The sequence below is a fragment of the Cornus florida genome, unplaced genomic scaffold, assembly GCF_030987335.1.
Source record: "Cornus florida cultivar Cherokee Brave unplaced genomic scaffold, ASM3098733v1 CherokeeBrave_3.0.0_Hap2_Chr02, whole genome shotgun sequence".
Taxonomy (NCBI): Eukaryota; Viridiplantae; Streptophyta; class Magnoliopsida; order Cornales; family Cornaceae; genus Cornus; species Cornus florida.
Window position 1 is genome coordinate 87,443,772 of NW_026775572.1, and position 21,606 is coordinate 87,465,377.

The following is a 21,606-nucleotide window of genomic DNA, read 5'->3' on the forward strand; positions in this document are numbered from 1 at the left end:
AATATAATTTAAATAAAAGCATTTGCATTAGCAGTTTAATTTTTGTTTCTTTTAAAATGTTCTTTACAACTTGAAGCTTCCAATACACTATCAACAACTCAGTGATATTAACTGATGGTATGGTGAGAATGGTAGTTGAAAAAGAATAGTGATTGTGTCAAAAAATAGCATTTTGCATGAAATACACCATTGGAGCAGAATTGTTAAAATGTAATATTTTGACACTGTAGCACTGTCAAAATATAAATTTGGCATGCGAATTTAGCATTTTAGGGTTGGAGATGCTCTTAGCCCTTTCTTGGCTGTTAAATTTTGGATGGCCAATTAATAAATTGCAACAAATGAAACAGTTTAGGGAGTTAAGTGTTTTCTTGGGGGTTTTTTGAAAGAGAGGAGAAAGTTTAGGGGAGTTTAATGCACTTAACCCAAAAAATAATGATTATAAGAAAAATATATAAAACAAAAAATAAGTAAAATATGAAAGTAAAAGAAAAAAAATATATTTACTATAATATGAAAGGAAAAGAAAAGAAAAACTATTTACTCTGTGTTAATGAATAAAGAGTATGATATTTTTAGTATGTATATTAAGAGAATTATTAGCATGTGGAAGATAACACGACACTATTGTATATATAACATGATGATTTTTTTTGGATTTTATGGTTACCTCAAATACAATTCTAATAGGAGTATAGATATATATATATATATATATATATATATATATATATATATATATATAGATATATATAAAATTATTGATAAATAATTATATATATATAATTTTAATCGGATCGGATTATTATCGGATCAAATCGGATCAGCATAATTCATATCAAATTTGTTAAGTTAACGGATTATCGGATTCGGATCGTAATCGAGTTATCAAATTTTTTGTTTAATCCATATCCGACTAATCGGATCAGATTCAGAATGAATCAGTATTTGGATCCGCTCCATTGATAGGTCTAGTCATGGGTGTGAACAAAAACCATAAAGTTTCACAATATTTCGATGGCGTATCTCTGTTAATGTTTAGATTTCACTTGAAAAACCATTCTAATCGATCATTAACTTGTTGACCATCTTTCGGGGCATAAAGTTTCTTTACAACAACTTAACCACTAGACAATTGAGCTTTATAAATACTTGCTGATCTTTCTACCCTAACTCAATGATCAAAGATGAAGTCCCTTATCGCTTCAATGATGTTCTCATACATCATTTTTCCATCGTAGCTTTATATTGCAAACAAATTCTCATTTTCAACGCTGCCTACTTTTGGGTAAAGAAGATAGAAAATCCCAACAACCATGAATGGAAGAAGCAAAATGCCTGAAAGAAGAATTATAATCAAAATCATAAGTTTGTTCCCATTCTCTTCCTTATTAACATCATTGTTCATTGTAGTGGCACAAGCCTTCAAACCAGTGGCATTGCCGCACAAACCTTTATTATTTGTGAATGCACTAAATGTACGGAGCCTTTTGGAAGGCTTTATTTTTCGAAACAGGACCTTCTAATTGATTATATGATACATTAACAAAAGTCAAACTTAACATATCATAAAAAAAATGAATGGAATAGAACCAGAGAGCTAGATTATTATGGGAGAGATTCAATGCTTTTAACTTCCAATTGTCCAAGTTGGTGAGGTATTGCCCATTTTAGTAAATTATGGCTGAAGTTAAGATTTTCAAGAGAGTTTAAATTGCATATGCGAAAAGAAAATTCAGGTACAAGAGTTTGACGCACTCCCCTAATCGTTAAGACATCTCAAGGATGAAGGCATATATTACCAATTGAGATGGGTAGCTGAATTAGGAATGTGTGTGCTCTGGTAGAAGGAGGACTCGTGACCACCTTTGTGTGCGATTTACATGAGATACCCACTACACGGTTGAGTCTGCTTTAATTCGATGAGAGTCTTTAGTGAGTATATTTATATATACTTATCAACTATGTAGCTATTGCATGAGTTAGCTATACATGTGTAGCTTCTTCAAGTCTCTATTTGGGTTGTCATAGAAACGACTTGCTGTGGGTTTTGACCCATCATTGTTATATTTTTCAGGTTCTCGTTAGTAGCAGGATTAGCAGTTGTTCGTATAGATCAAAGACTTGACATGATCACTCTTTCGGTGTAATCGACGTATGATTTTATCTTCTGAATAGTTATTTCAGTTTTTAGACATTTATTATTTTCAGTTCTGGGATTTTATTAGGGGTTTATGTTTGAGGAATCCCGAGTTATATTCTATGGATTTTATTATTTATCTTTGAGGATTAAAAGATTTTATTCACAGAGGATTTATTCATTTAATTATTTAGTTTCCGTTCAACGATATTATTTCTTTATTTACTTATCTTTTTGTATTCCATGTTCGTTTATTACTTTAATTGTTTGATATCACTCGGTCTCATGCGCGAACCTGATCAACCAGTGTCCCGGAATCGAGGGAAATCACAGTTGGTATCAGAGCACTCCAGATTCAAGTGTCTCTAGGATTCTTTCGTTATAAGACTTTCGCATTGTGTACTCTTTTACTTAGAGCTTAAGTTTATAATTCATTGTATTCCTTTACGGTTCGTTATAATTGTATTAACTTCTATCTTTCTATGTTAATATAATGGTTAACGCTGGAAGTAGACGGGAAATGCAAAGAACTAGGCTGCAAAGGAGAGCGACACGTAGGCAATGAAATCTCCTACGACGTTAGTGGGTTGTAGAGGAACGACAACGACCCTTGTTTTGGGAGGAAGAGGAAGAGGAAGAGGTTCCTATAATTCAGGAGGAGGAACAACAGACTCAGGAGTCTTAGGATCAGGGCTATAACGAAAGAAGGGATCCAGAGTATTCTCCTTAGATGGCTGATATCATTGCTCAGTCTATAGAAGCAGGTGTAGCAGCTACACTTCAGAATCAGCTACATATTAAGCAGTCACCTATACCAGTACCAGTGGTTCAGACTAATCATTGGGAGAAGACTATGAGTTATTTCACAAAGGGCAGCCCACCTAAATTTTCAGGCTCCACTGATGTGCAAGTAGCTCATCGTTCATCTACACCTCGTGCAAAAATAATAAAAACCTTCAAATTCTTAATCAAAATGATATAGTAATTAGCAGGGTCGAATCACTCCCAAACTAGATTCCGAACATAGTTTCAAAACATCAATTAAAAGGGATGGCAAAGAATTTTTTTAAAACAATTTTTGAATACTTGAATAATGAAAATAAAATAAAACAAATAATAATAAGATTAAATAATTTTTTTTTTTCAAATAATGGGAAATGTCTCGAGGAATGAGTATCCATCACCACAAATCCATATAAACAAATTTCTTTTATTCTTGTCAATTTTCCTTTTATAACCAATTCACTTCATCAATCCAATTACAACTTGGAAAGATAAAGGAAAATATAAAATTAAACATTACTTGCTTATATAAGAGAGAACATTTTTATTTAATCTGGTAAATGTTTAGTAAATAGAAGTAGACATTCTCCGAATTACCATTAATTGGCAAACACAAAGAATCTTCCCTTTGATGTTTTTTCATAAATCGTTGGAAACCATTTTACAAAACCTTTTCGAATAAAATCTTTCAAAACTTTCACATCAATTTTTTTTCGTTAGTCATTGGAAACCATTTTAAACATCCTTTCTAACCCACGAACCCAACCAATCATTAACATATTTCAAGGAAATTAATATATAACATCATCATCATAACATGCTTTAAAGCAAATACGTCAAATCATTACATTTATTGCATGAATTGTGTAAGGCACAATCATTTCAAGAACATCAAATTGCAAATAACAAAACCTTAACATATATCATGCTTTTCAACAAATACACAAAATAGATAACTCACAAAAATCAAAGAAATTGCAATTTATACTTCCCTACCTCAAAAGACGAAATCCAAGCTCAAGATTCATATCCAAAATCCCACCAAAATGATGCACGTAGGTTTTTTTTTTATTTTTATTTATTTATTAATTTTTTTTATGGGTTTTCACATAAAGCGATTTTTATATCTTTTCTTGTTCTTGAGAGGGGCCTCTTGCTTGAATTTATATTTTAATTTTTACAAATCCTAAGAACCTCATATAAATTTAATAACAAATCCAACACAATAAATCTGAACATTTACTATACTATTTTTTTCCCCTTAAAGTGAAAATTTTTATTAAACAAAAACAATAAAAATACATCAAGGCAAGACTAATAACTCTAAAAAACAAAATAAAGGAAAAAAAAAAAAAAAAGAGAAAACAATTTTTTAGATAGTCAATCTCAACGTTTTTTGGTTCTTAGATATTGGTGATTTAAAGTCATTTTTTTAGTTGATTTTTTTAGGTTCTTCAATGCTTGAGTTTGAATATTAATGATTTGTTCTCTTTTTGCAATCTTTACTACTTGTCTTAGATATCGAAAATTTAGAGCCAATTTTTTAGTTGAGTTTTTTTGGTTGGCTGGGCTTCTACGAAATTGTCCTCTCTCTTTTTTTATTTTTCATTTTTTATTTTTTCATTTGTGTTGTTTTTTAGAGTTCTGTTGCGCTTGCCTTATTGTACTTTATTGTTTTTGTTTAATAAAAATTTTCCCATTTAGGGGGGAAAAATTAGCAGAGTAAAAGATCAGATTAATTGTGTTGGATTTGTTATTAAATTTATATGATGTTTTTGAATTGAAATAACATTTTGAGGATTTGTAAAAATTAAAATATAAATTCTGGTTGGGTGGATTTTAATTTTATTGAAGAAGAAGCGTAAGACTTAAAGAGGCAACATGGTTGTGGGGGTATTATTGGCATTAATTTAACAAGGGGCCGTACAATCATTGCAAGTTTGTAACAATTTATAAAGGAGAAGAAGTTGGCTTTCTCAGCCAATAGGAGACTCGACTGTCAAACAACAGTTGCTTGGGCGGTTAGCAAAACCCATAATATTATTTATCCTACATCTTTGGATATGATGGTATGTAATCACCATCTTATCCTGTTACGATTCTACGCAAAATAAAAGATGAGACATATATTAAAAAACATGACATTTTTTTCTCTCTCTCTCTCTCTTTTTTTTTTTTTTTTTTTTTTGTTCTATTTCACTTGTCTAAAAATATTTCGAATTTAGTGTCATCTACTCATATAATATAACACAGAACTATTCAGTAGCAACATAGGACATGGATATATAAACTTGGCTAAAGTAGAAAGGGTAACACCAAACATTCATGTTTCAAAAATAATATTGAGAAGAAAAATGAAAGTTCTCCAAATAATAAAGAAATATTCCAATTTTTAGCATTCTTTTCATTTTAAATACTAATTGAATTTTCAACAATGAGTACGTGACACATAAGTGAAAAAAAGGTGATTGACAATAACTTAAAGTTGACACATTTACTTATGTGTTGTTTTATGATTGACCTGAGACCAATAGTTCCGAAATCATGTAATAACTTCTTAACTCGTTGAGTTTGAAAAATTAACTAATGATTCAATCTCAACTTGAGAAAACAAGATTATGTGCCACTTTGTGATTGATCGGGATAGTTGAGTCTCGTGTTTTTTTTTTTTTTTTTTTTTTTTCAAGTCGGGGAAGTTTAGAGAGTGAAAAATGAGAGTTTTAGAAAGAGATAGTGAGAGGAAGAAGACCTAAGAAGTATTTTTATAATTTTATAATAATTAAATATTTTTAATTTAGCATTAATAATAAGGTCAATTTTTTTTTTTTTTTTCACAATTTAATTAACGGATATGGGCCAAGGTGATGAAAATTTTTAATTTAGCGAGAGATTTAATTTTAGTTGGATATTTTAGTCAATTTTTTTATTTTAAATTTTACAGGAAAGTGCTTGGCACACGCCTAAAGGAAGTACGAGTTAAGGATTCTGTTGGGTAAGGGGTTTATGTTGAATGTGCCAGCTCAGCACAAGTACTCATTTTGAGCGTTGGGGGAAAGGTGAAGCTAGAGTGAGAAACAAAATATAGAGAGAGAAAGTAAAGAAATAAAAGTAGTCCGTACGTAAGAAACAGATAGAGAGAGAGACGGACAGAGACAAGCAAGGTTTATCTCTGATGTGAATTCGAAGCTAGGGTTTTAGAATTGAATTTCGATTCGGATAGTTTCTACTTCTTCTCAAGAACGGGTTTTGCGAAGAGAGTAGCGGAGAGAGGATTTTATGTCTTCGGCGTTACGATTTTGTGCCCCGATTTGAATTATTGTTGACTGGGGGCTCTCTCTCTTCGGCGTTCTTCGCTCTCTGAAGATTTTGGGGTTTATGCCTTTTTGTTGGGGGTTTTGATTCCAGGACGGATTTGGGTTTTTTGGGGGTTTCCACATCAAGCGATTTTGATATCTTTTCGTGTTCTTGAGAGGGGCTTCTTGCCTGACAAATCCCTGATCGGTCTGTTTTCCTTTCCTTTCTTGTGTTCCAAAGTCGATATTTTGAGATGGGGTTTTCTGAGATTTCTGATAATCGAAGACTGAAATCGAGGAAAAGGAAAATAAGGGTTTTTTGTTACGATGAGGATGGCACCGACTCTTCTAATGATGAAAGTCTTGACGAGCCCAAGCGTTTTATTAGAGAAATTTATCTCCCACTTGGTGGTATTCAGCAGAAAACAGATGGCTGCAAAAACCCTAAAAAGAGGGTTTTGACCAATACTTCGAACCAACAGGGACAATCTGGCTTGAAATACAGAGGCGTACGACGGCGGAAATGGGGCCGATGGGCTGCTGAAATCCGGGATCCCTTCCAAGGAAAGAAGGTTTGGTTGGGTACTTTTAATACTGCTGAAGAAGCTTCAAATGCTTATGATAAGAAGCGGCTTGAATTTGATTCTTTAAAGGCCATTTCTTTCCCCAAGAAGAGTTGCAATCAATCTTCTTCGATGGCCTTCTCAAATTATCAAAAGCCCACTTTTTCTGAGGAGTCTTATAGTACAATGTCGCAGACAACTTCTCCGTTGTCTGTCCTTGAGATGGAGTCTTCAAGTACAGCCCCTGCAGTGAAAGATGCTTGTGTTAGCACCATTCTTGCTGAACAGAAAGATTTGGCTTCGCACATCAACGGTATTGGCACCAATGTTCAGCAAGAAGAGAAAGCTTTGGCTTTGAATATGAATGGCAGATGCTGCAATGATACAACGAAATATGTTGGTATTGGCACCATAGCTGGTGAGCAGCAAGTGCCCAATTTGGTTTCTGAGGATGCCCCATTGATGTCTCTTCCAATTGGGGAGGGCCTGGACTTAGCACTGGAGCTAGAGTCAATCTTTGCTGACAACGGTTTTGGCCAGTATTTAAGTGACAATCTTGACTATATTGGAGGACCCATTGAACTTCCAGATTGTTATTTCGAGTTGGACGGTGACCAGCTGGATCAAGAAAAGTTTGCTTGGGTGGATGGATTTTTTGATATGGAGAAACCCCTCAATATGCCATGTCCACAACTTTGGCAGCAAGTAGGGAGCTAGTGTATTTACAGTATCATTAGAATAGTCCCAAGTTTTGCAGATTCTGTCTTTGTTTAGAAGGGTGTGTGTATGGATAGTGAGTGATTCCCTTGGTTTTCCTGTGCTATTAGAGCCGTCCAAGGGTTTGATTATAAGAGGCAATTACTGTGATTGAAGCGATTGAAGGAAACCGGCTGATCAACGTGATTGAAGTGCTAATTCATCGGAGTCCTCCTCCTGTCACCAGAATGTATGGTAGTATTAACGGTTACCATTTGTAACGTTGAGCTCATCAATTGGGCTATTTCTGAGGCCTGTACCTTGGGCTGTTGTACGTTCTTATACTATGGGCCCATTGGTTAGCTATTGCTAGCCTTGTATTTTCTCATTTTTTAATCAAATTTAACTTTCAAAACAAATGAGGCAATTACTGTTGCAGTGTCTTTATATCATCCCTTTATTGTTTCAAGCTTATTATGTGATTTGGTCAAAAGTGTGTGCGCATGAATGTGACAATTGACCCCCAAAAAAAATAATGTATCAATGTGGCATGTCTTTTGGGTTGATTATGTGCTCTGTTTAGAATGAATAGCACATGATTGTTTCTGCTTTGTTCATACATATGATTTTTTTACATTACTTGATCTAATATTCATTGCACTCACATTGGAAACTGTCTTAGTCTATCCACATATAATTAAATTCAAATCGAAAATATTGATGGAAAATATTCACGACAGCTAATAAGAATTGTAATTCTACCACATTAATATGAACTCTGCCCTATAATATTCCCTCGCAAGTTGTGACAGATGTTAGAAAATCTGTAGTTAGAAACCCCTAATAACATATAATATAAGTATTTCTTGAAATGCGGCTGGAAATATAAAATCACTGTTGACAGTATTTTCGACAAAATGTCTCTATAATGTTTCACTTTGGTATTTCTGTATTGCTTGGCATTTGATATAATATATGTAATATATGTTTTGTTATTTTTTCAATTTTTTCATTTTTTTGCACACCAATCTGCTTTGTCACCGTTGGCTATTGATTCTTGAATTGGATATCTATGTCGCAAAATGTATGGAGATTGGATTGCCACAGCTCATATTTCTAGTTATTTTTTCCTAGGTAATGTTTAATTGTGTATTGCTTTTCATTGCAATAGTCTAGGTTTCGATCTTTATACTTCTTTTTTTTTCTCCTACATTAGAATCCTAAATCATCTTAAGCAGATTGGTGTTGTATCTCATCAGTGTCACACATCTTAATGTTTTCAGTTTATACCTCATCTAATGAGTGGGGAGAGGCAAGTCTTTGACCGCTTTGCTGTTCTATTCTCGGTGGTGAATGTTTGGATTTATGCTCACCTACTTACTGTGGGTGGGGCATATAAGAACGCACCTATGAAAACTCAATTAAGCTGCCGAACAGATCGTGTGGACTTATAGGTGCTACTCCATGGTAAGGCTAGTTGTTTATCTTCTAATTGATGTTTATGATTCCTGTTATGATGCTTTATGTGATCATGTGTTCGAGACAATATACTATAAAAGTATACTCAAATAGGAAAAATCCATGCTAGTTAGCCTACTTTATGCAATAAGCTAGAATAAAGACTCTGGTGAATGCAAGGTTTAGTTGTTCTCCTGATAACTTAAGGATGCATGGAAAACCATTGTGGGGTGTCATTGTTGATAGCTGTGACTTATTTTTCTTCTGGACATTTTCAGGATTAGAGTCCCATATCCATTTCAATTGGGAGCTCCCACATTCTTGTAGAGGTATTGTGCTTGTTAGTTGAAGCCTGAGATACATCATTAGACATTTGGATTGTTTCTCAAGGAACCATCAACTAGTCACTTCATATTGTTGTCTCCTGTTTTGTATCCGTTGCCGTATTTATGTGCTTGTGTCATGTTTAGTTTCTCTTCTTATGTAGCCGGTCCCATTCCCTAGATTGGAGGTTGGTTACGTTAGGTAGCTTGATAGTTAGCATGAAGCAGTAAAACTTTTGTTTATGGGTTGAGTTGTTTCTGCAAAATTTGTATGAAATATCTTATCCAAAGTTGTATTGACTTTTGAAGTAGGCACACTATTACAGAATCTTTTTGATATTTCTATTGCAACACTTTCCGCCCTATTAATGGCATAAACCCTCACTTTTCTACATCTATCTTCTAACCTTATTACGAACCTAAGTAATATAATACTTGTATTCTATCTCCATGCAATTTTTTGTGTTTCTTAACCATTCTCCAAGTAGAGTTCACATTGCCTAGTTCATTTCCGGATTCTTTTACTTACACATATATATATTTTCATTGTTGTTTTAAGTATGAAGAGTTTGATGCTTTCATAATTGGCATTTTGTACTTTGCATAGCCACATCGATTCACTGGTTTCTTTGGCAGTTTTTAATGTGGATAGCTTCGCAAATTTATTGATCTCTTATGCACTTTTGAAATGTCAACAATCCACTGGTGCCTTCATTGCTGTGTCAAGGCATGCAAGTGCAAGTCCTTTGCCACCTTCTATTCTTATTCGCGGTGTTGGTTGGCAGGTAAAATTGACTTAGTGATAATTTTGCCTGTATAAACCTTCATTAACACCTCAATGCTAAGCCTAAAAAACTCTAGATATGGCACAATTTTCCACTCAATTTTTACATGGGCCGCTTCCAAAATTAATAATTAGAATTAATGGCCTACTCAATATCGTTGAACCTCCCCCCAACTACAAAAAATGGTATCATCTGGCATAGTAGTGGCATTTAACTAAAAAGATGGCTCTGTCTTGAAATGATGGGAAACTAATCTGCCATGTCACTTTGAATGCGATTCTTTTGGTCATGAATTCTGTTTATATAGTACTTCTCCAAATTTGACTCTGTAATTGTTAATGTCCTGTGTGTTCTAATCATCTTAATTCTGTTCTTTATCGAAGGGAGTGGCGGGCATATTATTCTCTGGAATAATTGGAACTGGGATTGGATCCTCAGTATCAGTGTAAGATTCTTGTGCAATAAATTTGTAAATTGTGTTGCAAATTTTCTTTCTTAATCAGAAGGGGAATAAATCTTGATTTTTCCTCCCATTCTACAGTGAAAATGCTGGTTTGTTAGCATTGACACGTGTTGGCAGTGGAAGAGTTATGAAGATATCCGCTGGTTTCATGATTTTCTTTTCCATACTTTCTTAAGTTTGGTGTTATGATGTCCAAATAATGCTAATAATCCATAGTTTAAGTGTTTAACCCATAGTAAATAAACCTTCATTTCCAAGTACATTTGTTAACCATAATTTACTATTCAAGGAAATTAAAAGCTGTCTTTGCCTCAATCCCAGCACCAATCATTGCAGCTCTGTATTGCCTTTTCTTCGCCTACGTGGGTACGTGTTACCAAATGAAGAAGTCCCTATTTTATTCTAATTTTTCTTCTCAAATCATGAAGCAGTTCAAGTTCAATAATTTTTCTTTAATTGTGAATGAGTAGGTTCAGCAGGTCTCAGTTTTCTCTAGTTTTGCAATTTAAACAGCTTTAGAACGAAGTTCATCTTAGGCTTCTTGGTTTTCATGGGCTTATCAATACCAATGTATTTCAACGAGTATATAGCAGTTAACAGTTATAGTCCTGTCCACACTGGAGCAAGATGGGTATATGCAACTACCTCTGTCCTCTCCATAACCTTAAATCAGCTTCTTATTTCTCTATTAATTTGGTCCCATCTAAGGTTAGACTTCTTATTTGATAGTTCAATGACATGATCAATGTGCCTTTCTTGTCGGAAGCATTTGTTGCCGGCATGTTGGCACTTTTCCTAGATGTCACACTGCATCGCAAAGACACTGCTACTAGGAAAGACCGGGGCATGCATTGGTGGGACAGGTTCTGGTCATTCAAGATGGATACGAGGAGCGAAGAGTTCCATTCCCTGCCCTTCAATCTCAGCAAGTTTTCCCATCAATGTGATTCTTGGGTTGTAGTTTTTGAGGCAGTGTGATCCAAGTCATGAGCTAGCCGCCAATAGCTCATTGTGGGTAATTTTACTTTGATCATCAATTTCTTTACTATATTACTTCACCTCTTTTTCATTTTAGTCTTTAATACAAAAAAACCATGTTTAGTATAGATGAATCTCTTGTTCTCACAGCATTATCTGGTGAGCAGTTTTTTTCTGATATTCCCGTTTTAATCTCCTGAAACAAACAGAAATAAAGACATATATCTATCTATCTATATATGCTAATACTTTTTCTTAGGAATCTGGAAATGGATGATTTCGTTTATGTACCAGTATTTTCGAGAAGGTACATCCTGCTTTTACTGTTTGGCCAGAACCTGAAACTCCATGAAGTTTCTCTTTCTTCTAATCACTTCCTGATGCTTCAACTTTTTGGCTTTTCTGATGAGTCTTTATAATGTCATACAATACCTTTGTGATTAATAAATAGCTATTTAATCATGGTCATGGGCTCTATAGTGATCATAAATTAATATATTTGTTTAATAATACATTTTGAAGTAGTCTCCTATGTGGTTATATTTGTTAATTAACAAGATAATATTTTAACAGGATGTTGTGAAATGATATAAAATAACTAGACTACTACCTTTGGCATACGATTAAACATAAAGATGGGGTTTTAAATCATAAAACCCCTCTCTAGTTCTCCCAATAAGAATATCAAGCAGATCCTCAAGGCCTATCGCACTTCAATTCAAACATTGATAGGAGCCACCCCGTATTTGTTGATATATGGGATGGAGGCAGTTCTACCGATATAAGTAGAGATTCCCTCACTCAGAATTCTTTTGGAAGCCCAGCTCGAAGACGCAAAATGGGTGCAGTCCTGGTATGATCAACTCTGCCTGATAGACGAGAAGCGACTTAGAGCTATCTATCATAGCCAGTGCTACCAACGACACATTTTCTGAGCATACAATAAGAAGGTCAAGCACCGCCATTTCAAGGAGGGAGTATAGTCCTCAAAAAGATATTCACATGTCAAGATGAAGCCAAAGGAAAATTTGCCATTCGTTGTGAAACGAGTCTTAACTGGAGGAGCCCTCATTCTTTGAGAAATGGATGAAGAAGAATTTCCACGACCCATCGACTCAGATGCTGTCAGGCGTTACTACGTATAAGGAGAATATTATTATTGAAGTCTCATGAGAATTTCATTTTCGTTCTGTTATAATTTCTAAAAGGCTCTTCATGAAATCTATATACTTAGTTTTTTCAGCATATAGCATATAGTTATATTCCATTCAATAGTCATCAATACTTAGTTACCACTTGTTAAATGCTAATTTTGATCCCTTTGGAATAAAGATATAACCATCTTTATGAGATTAATTTTTTTTTTTTTTTAATAATTTAATAGTCTGATTTTGTAGTTTGTTTAGTCCACAAAAGTATCATTTTTTATTAGTCTAATTTTATAATTTGAGACTCTCTAAAGATTCTATTTATGTTTGCTTTAACTTTTAATTTCTATTGCTAAATGAGATCTGATTTTCTAGTAAATCATCACCTAGTAACAATGCCTAATTTTATTTATATTAATTAATGAGAACTGATTTTCTAGTAAATCACCTAGTAACAATGCTTAATTTCTTTAATTTCAGATGTCAACTGCTCGAGATACTTTAAATCAAAGCAGTGATGCTCTTCCTGATACTGCCAACAATGTTTCCACCTCTCCATCTCAAATGAAGGTACGCACTTTTAAGGAAAATGCCTTTCAATCTGATGTTTGGGGATCACTTTACTAAAATTAATGAGGAAGGGAAGCCTGACAGTGCCGAGTGCAATTACGGTAATGTAATTTATGTGCAAGAGAGTATAAACGATACTAGTATGTTAGAAAAACATTTTACTAGGTGTCCCAAGTATCCATACCATCAAGACATAAAACAAAAGCTCCATTCATTTCAAATAGTAACCATCTTTGTAAATTTGACCAACAGTTGTGTAGGTATGCACTTGCTAAGATGATTGTAATAGATAAATTGCCTTTTAAGTTTTTGGAGAATGAACGATTCCGTAATTTTTGTTTTATGCCTTGATGATCAATCTAGGTGGAACTCCACATTCTTAATGTTAGAAGCTGCAAACTTCAAATGGCATTTGAGAGGTTAAAGGAGGAAGATCCACATTATAAGTTAGAACTTAGTAATGAACTTCCATCGAAGAGTGATTCGGGATGATGATAAAGTTTTAGCTAAATTCTTGCAAAAATTTTATGATACGACTGTACACTTGCCCTCCTGTTTATATGCCATTTCAAATTCCTATTTTCAAGGAGTAATTTGAATTGAACGTCTTTTATCTGAGTGGGCAATAAGTTCAGATACTGATTTAAGTAGTTCTATGGCCTTACAAATGAAGAGCAAATTTGACATGTATTGTTGGAACATTGAAAAAATGAACTCAATATTGTTGGTTGCTCTTGCGTTGGATCCTTGTTTCAAAATGGAGTATGTGAGGTTTTGTTGTGCTAAACTTTATCCTCTTCGCAAGGTGGATGAGCTAATGCAGAGGGTAAAAGAGGCTATGAGTTGTATTTTTGTTGAGTACCAATTTGTATGACTCAATTCATCTTCGGCTAGCTTGACTCAAAAATCAAATGGCATGGCGGTTGATGAACCAGAAGCATGTGAGCAAGAAAACTCCCTTTGATCTAGATAGTGAAAGTACTTGAAAGAAAAAGATGTTTTGTGAGTTGCAAATATGAGGTGGATAGGTATTTGGAGGAATCTTGTGAGGAGTATGTCCCTAATTTTGAAATATTGACTTGGTGGAATTTGAATTGCTCCTGGTATAGAGTGTTGGCTCAAGTTGCTAAAGACTTTTTGGCTATCTCTGTGTCCATTGTTGCCTCTGAATCCACTTTTTGCACCTGAGGTCGTGTTCTTGATGAATTCCGTAGTTCTCTAATGCCCAAGCTTGTGGAGTGCTTGATATGTGCACAAGATTGATTACGGGCTTCACCACTCCCAATTGAAATTGAAGAAACTATGCAAGAAATTGAAAAACATGAATTAGGTAACTAAAAATTGTTAGTTATTTACTTGTTAACAACTCTATAACTATGCAATCTTGATCATATTTATTCTTTTGCAGTCATAGCTGAGGCTTGAGGAATTTCTGAGTTCTAAGTTTAGATCTTAAAGTGTTAAAGCTTCAATTTTTAAACGTAAGTAAATTTAGTAGATGTTTAGTCCATATTTATTACTTATATTATATTTAAGCTACTGTAGATGCTCAGTTCATATATACTTTCTATTATCACATAGTTGTGCTTTGAAATTGATGAATGGCTTTGTATTGGTATTTTGGAGAGAGTACTGGAGAGCATCAACATCTCTCAAAATGTGGTTGAGATGATTTTTTGTTTATCATCATAGATCGAACCCCATTCTGGGTGTGCCTCATTCTTGACTCGTGTCTTGCACACTTGGGTCACCTTCTGGGATATTCAAAATTGGTCCCAAGGACAAATCATTGTCACTCATAATTTTGTCCAACAGTATCATGACTTATGTTTAGCAGAATATAGAAAGGGCAAACTTTTATTCCCTTAAGGCTTTGTTTGGTTGTTGAGTTAGTGATTTTGTTGTTGGAGCTTTAAAATTGTCATAGATTTCCTTTTCATTTCCTCTTGTATGTGTCAACTCACAAGACAAATAGCTCATTTGTAATTACGGAGGTTCAAATGCACGATAACTATTTGGTTTATGTTAATTTAGATTGCCTTGAAATGACACAGAGAGGAGCAGTCACCCTATGCCCATTTCCCACTCTGAATTCCAAATGTGACAGGACGTGAACCCTTACATTGAGTAATTGAATCCACAGAGGGAATGAGAAAATTTCTGAAATGAATTCCACAGAGAGCATTTTGCAGCATATTTTCTTTTGCACCAGCCAATACATTTTATGTCCTTACCTTGCAAATAATTCCATAGAAGAAGGCACTTAGTAGTGTCGTCAATCTCTTTAACCTTCTTAAGACTAAAACCACCTCCTTTCTTGGAAGAGAGACAGTTGATCGGTTCAGATTGGTTCTAATTTTGTTGGAACCATGATAATTGGAATGGCTCCAAGTTTACTAAAAATTGATTCAATATGAATATTGTGCACCTCTAGCTTTTTTAGTTTTGTATAATAGTTTCATGCAATTTTGAGGAACTAAGCTACTTAATTATTTTCAGTCATGCCAATTTTGGTAGCTCGCTAATTTTCAGAAGAATGTTACCTGAAAGTCTTTTGTTGTTTAGAGCAATGTCAAACAAATTGGCCAAATATTTAATTTTCAAACATATCCAAGTCAAAGAGCTTGATCAAGTTACCAATACCGGATGGAATGGATCCGAAGATTTTGGGTATGTTTGTGCCGTAGGATAGATGGCTAAAGATTTTGGAACCCGCTTTGACCATCAAAAGGTTAAACGGGCAGGTTGACTAGTTTTTTTTGGATGATTTTGCAAATCCGTTTTTGACCTAGAAAGAACCCAGTTTGATCATAAACGACCCAACTCGCAAAAATCGGCTGCAAAGTTGTCGAGGAAGAGTGCCTTTTGGCCGAATTCATTTGTTTAGGGCTTGGGAATTGTGTTTTCCTAATTTTGAATATTTCAAGATTTTCGTTAGAAGACTGAATGGATTCGATTCACTTTCCGTTTCTGTATTTAGCTTTCTTTAGTAATTATGTAGGTTTCTTTCCTTATTTTTACAGAATTGCATTGCAAGCTTCCTTACATTTTTAGGGTTTGTTTTATGTTGTTAGGATATTTATATATTTAGGGCTCGGGAATTGTGTTTTCCTAATTTTGAATATTTCAAGATTTTCGTTAGAAGACTGAATGGATTCGATTCACTTTCCGTTTCTGTATTTAGCTTTCTTTAGTAATTATGTAGGTTTCTTTCCTTATTTTTACAGAATTGCATTGCAAGCTTCCTTACATTTTTAGGGTTTGTTTTATGTTGTTTGGATTTTTATATATTTATAAATACATGTATAATAGAAATCTCTGCAAAATCTTTTTTTCTTTGTGGATTCAAGGTACCACCTTGTGGATTTAAGGTAACCCTCGTTCCTTGTGAACATTTATCGTTTCCGCTTTCGTCAGTTTAGTATAGTTTTTTAATTACAGTATTTGGAGCAGGCACAATGTTAGACTAAACAGACAAATGAATCTCTTTCTGCCCAATACTCTACATTTCATAACGTTCTAAGTTTGTTTTCTAAAGAATGACAACAAATACTAATGAGCGCTGAAGAGTGCGCATTTAAACCCCTTAAGCTCAGGTATTCTAGGACCTTTATCTATCTTACTTTCCCGTTTTAAACTAATTTCGTGTTATTGCCCTTTTTAGGTGCTTATCCCCAAAATAAGCTAATTCAGCCAAATAAGAACATAAAAGAAGCTAACTCAAGCTGGATGGAAGAAAGGAGCAAAGTCGAAGCAGATTAAAGCAAAGTGTGGAAATTCAGCATGTTCGATCGATCTCAAGAATACTTCGATCGATCAAAAGTTCATCGATCTAGACATTTCAAGATGGATCTAAGCTATTTTATCCTTATCCAAAGATCTCACAAAGTTCGATCGATCCAACAATTCTCAGATCGATCGAAAAGATTCCATCTTATCCTGTTGTACTACCCCACCTACCAATTTTGTCTCTTTCCCCAAAATATCTCAGATCTGTCCTTATCCAAAAAGGAGCTATCATGGGAGGATCGATCCAACCAAAGCTTGATAGATCTCAGCCAAGTTCGATCGATCTTAGCATAGGTTCGATCGATCGAACTCTCTCAAGTATGAATTAAATCAATTTCCAGCTCATTAAAAGTTGTCTCATGGTGCAATCATTGGAGGAGCCCTTATGTACGAGCCTAGACCATTGGGTGTGATATTTGAGCTACCTATATAAGGATTATGAGCCACTTTTATGAGGAGTTCTTGGAGAATCCCTAGATACAACATTTGATATTGTCTTATAGAGGAAGAAAGGGAAGATAAGGAGCTCTGAGACACATTCTTGGAAGGTTTTCCATCTACTTCAAGAAGAAGAATACTTCTACCATGGAGATAGCCCTTGAGGGTTAGAGGACACCATCCATGAGTAACTAGACATCCTCTTGGGGCTAGAGTTAACCCTAAGCATGCTTTATTTACCTTGATTTATGTATTTTTTAGGGGATTTGTGTTGTAATACATGTTTTGACATCTTTATATACATAAATCTTGTTTATTCAATGATTTGAGTGGTTTAATTCTTCTAATTGATCATTTCATTCTATCCATATGTCTATGTATACTAGAATAGATGTTCATGTGTTTATCTCTATCTCTTGTGTTGTTGATGCATGTCTATGTGTGTTGATGCTATAGATCTAGAGATTGTTAAGACATAGTGCTTAATAGAATGCTCTTGTGGTTTATTTGATGGTTCATACTCATTTCTTGATGGATTGTGCCTCTCCCTTGGTTTAATTAGTTTAATTTTCATGTCATTAGCTTAGATGTTGTGTAATTGCCTTAGTTGTTAAATGGGAGGATAATCTATGCTTGTTGTTTGATGTTCCATACTTATGAGTGCAAGTAGTACATTTCTCTAATTATGTGATGTGTTTGGATTGTGAGCTTAAAGGAAGGATTAATGGCTTGGTTTGATATATTGTGCTATTTATTATGTTGTGTAGACAATATATACTTAATTGGTCATCCATACTTGTTAAAACAACCACACACACTCACTATTGTTAAAACATATGTTTTTCCCCTCATTAATTGTGCATTGAGTGTATAGAAAGGTGATGATTAGTGGTGATCTCTAAGTCCTAAGACCTCTTTCTCTTGTTTTCTCTATCATTTAATTACTTGTTTTATATTGAGTTTGTTTAATCTTAATTGTAGTTTAATCAACCAAACAACCTATCTTTGATCACTCGACCTACTAACCCTAAGTATCATTTCTATTACTAGTATCCCTCTAATCCCTTAAGACGATCCCTATTCACCCTTGCTATATTAGTAGTAGTGGTAGTGGTGGTTTTTATAAATTTAAACTTGACCCAAAAGGCTTTTCTTGAACCATACATTCACTATATTAGTTTGGCGTATAGGAACGGCCACCGTCAAAAACATTAAATTTCAGCAACACACTTATTTATGCCCTATATTGTCTTCTTGCTGCTATAAAAGGAGGTACACATGGAGGCACTTAAATTTGTCTTATGATATGTAATATAATGCAACATATCCTACAATCTATGAAGCACCGGCTGACACGTGGGAATGGGCTATCGTACCGGTGTCAGACACGTGTCCGACACTAACACGCATGTCCGAAGCTTGGGCACGTGTCTAACACCTCAGAGGTGTCTTATTTGTATTTTTATTTTTAATGCCGGATGCGGCAAAGGACACGTCGGCGACACGGGTTCAGATTTTTTGTCAAAAAAAAAAAAAAAAAAAAACGTGTATAGTTGTGTATATTCATAGAAGGACAGATTGAGGGAGAGAGATGGAGGAGATGAAAAAGTCGGTTCCAAGAGAAGAGAGAACTTGCATTTTCAGACTTTTGGCTGATGAAAAGTTCTAAAATAGGTTGTTGCTTTACGATCAATTCTTGTTAGAAGCATATGCTTCCCCTCTGCTGTCTCGTTCCCTAAATATATCCGCTTAAAAAAGGTAATAAAAACCCTAGGGAAGAGAGAAGTGATAAGATTGCAATCTTATGTTTTAGAACCAGTTTGGTTATAAGAATAATAATTCTTCTTTTAGATACAAATATGTACCTCCTCCTTTATTTATTTATTTTTATATTTTCAAGGTATTTGGGCCTATATTTTTCAAGAGAATGATGGGCCTAAAAGTTATGTTTATTAAATATAAATTAGAAATTAAGTAAAAATAATATATATATATATATATATATATATATATAAAATATAATGTATATTATTATTATTTTATTACTGTATCATTATCGTGTCTATATCCGTGATCGTGTCCTGATTTTTTAAAATTTGCCGTATCACTGTATCCGTATCGTATCGCATCCGTGTCCCGTGTTTGTGCTTCATAGCTTATAATAATCTTGATATCATCCTCACAACACAAGATAAGCAGGGCAATAAAAACTAAAAAGATGCAAAAAAGCTCAAGAAACTGATATCAAACAGTTACCCTATTGTAATCATGTCGAATGGATTTCACAGAGTTGGCCTTCGTTGTGATACCTCTGTGGAGACTTTTCCCATTGTTGGCCATGCAAAAGCTAGCTTGGTGATTGTACACACAAATTTCGTAGTCTGCAAATAAAGAACGAAAGATAGGGCAAATAGTAATTTATTTATTTATAAAAATTGAGTACAATCCTTTGAGATATTCTTTACAAAATAAAGAAAATAATCTCTGATTCGATCACCTTTATTGGTTGGATTAAGGGCTGCTGGAGCTTGATTTTGAATCGGTTTGTTGACAATCTTCTTTAAGTATTTGTAGTTGAGGAAGATCGCCGATGATTTCTAATCGAGGGCTGATGATGCTTGATCTCGAACAGTATTGTTTGGTGATTCTTCAAACTTGTTAAATCGCAAGAAAAGAACGGCACGATTTTGATGTGCTACTTGTTCTTTGTTATTTTTGAGGAAGAACAACACAATTTGATGTGTTTGTTGTTCTTTGTTGAATTTGAGGAAGAACGGCACGACTTTGGATTATATGTGTTTGTTGTTCTTCGTCTTCAGAGAATTTGTGGAAGAGCGGCACGATTTTGGTTGTACTTGTTGTTCTTTGTTGTTAAATTTGGTGAAGAACGACATGACTTTGGATGTTCTTCTTGTTCTTCACCTTTAGAGAGGATTTATTGAATTTGGTGAAGAATAACACGACTTTGGATGTGCTTGTTGTTCTTCACCTTTAGAGAGAATTTGTTGAATTTGATGAAGAACGGCACGGCTATGTATGTGCTTATTGTTGATTATCGTGGAATTTTAATAAAGAACGACATGATTTGATGTGCTTATTGCTCTTCGTCTTCAGGTTTGGATGTTGGGGATGAGTATTGGTAGAATTTATGTATTTCTCTCTGGAATTTTGGATTTTTACAATTTTTAATTTGTGTCCCTTTGGATTTCTGGCCTTTTGGATTTCTGAGTTTCTCAATTTCTGGACCTTCTAAATTTCTGAGTCTCGAAATTTCTCTCAATTTCTGCCCCCTTCCTCATTCCTCCATGCCTTTATTTATAGGCTTCTTGGATTAATAGGATGATAACATATGTCCTTTATTGATAAGGACATAATTATAACTGGGCTGGGCTGGTTATATTGTGATAATTATCCATAAAATAATTATTCCAAATATATTTTATTAAGAATAATTATCTTTTTTTTTTAATCACTTGGGCTGGGCTAATTAAATAATTTAAGTTGACCAAATTTTGGCCAATTAAATAATTTAATTAAGCATGAGACTCATATTTGATTGGTCAATTTTCCAAAACAAAAGTCTATGAAATTTTAGTGTCTACAGTGATAAAGACTAATTCCTCAGCCATTTGTTCCATTAGAGGTGAAAGACGTTGATCCAACACATCTTTAAATATTTAAAAGTATATCCAGAACATGCAATGTCAGTGGTGGTGGTGGTGATGATGATGATGATGATGATGTTGCTGATGAAGATGATAGAGAGGAGATGAACTCGCCCGGATGCTTTCCCTTGATCGCTTTCAGCGTTAGCACTCCAAAGCTATAAACATCGTCTTTCTCATTCACTTTCATTGTGTAAGCAAGCTCTACAAATCAATAAAAATGGATAAGAAAAGTAAAAAGAAACCTGCAAATACTTTTTTTTCCTTTCTTTCTAATAATCATTATTTAAACTGCATAACTATTGAATATAAAAAAGTGAGGATGAAGTTAATATTAAGGTTCAAGAGGTTATTTAGACTCAATTAACTATTATGAAGGAGAAATTGAAGACAGAAAGGGTGGTTAAATAGAGGAGTGCATCTAGTATATTGTGTGATAAGGAAGGTTCTATAGAACAACTATTAGAACAGTCGTTCTTTATGGAACAAAATGTTAAGCAGTAATGAAATAACA

The 21,606-nt window shown here is 34.2% G+C and overlaps 1 protein-coding gene and 1 pseudogene across 1 annotated transcript; both read left to right on the plus strand.

Moving 5' to 3' along the window:
* Window positions 1-281: 281 nt before the first annotated feature.
* On the plus strand, window positions 282-11,482 carry LOC132296509 (nucleobase-ascorbate transporter 7-like; annotated as a pseudogene).
* On the plus strand, window positions 5,981-7,821 carry LOC132295431 (ethylene-responsive transcription factor WIN1-like). The gene has a single exon (XM_059793705.1). It carries the CDS (start codon window positions 6,471-6,473, stop codon window positions 7,494-7,496), a length of 1,026 nt encoding a protein of 341 aa, XP_059649688.1. The 5' UTR covers window positions 5,981-6,470; the 3' UTR covers window positions 7,497-7,821.
* Window positions 11,483-21,606: the final 10,124 nt, after the last annotated feature.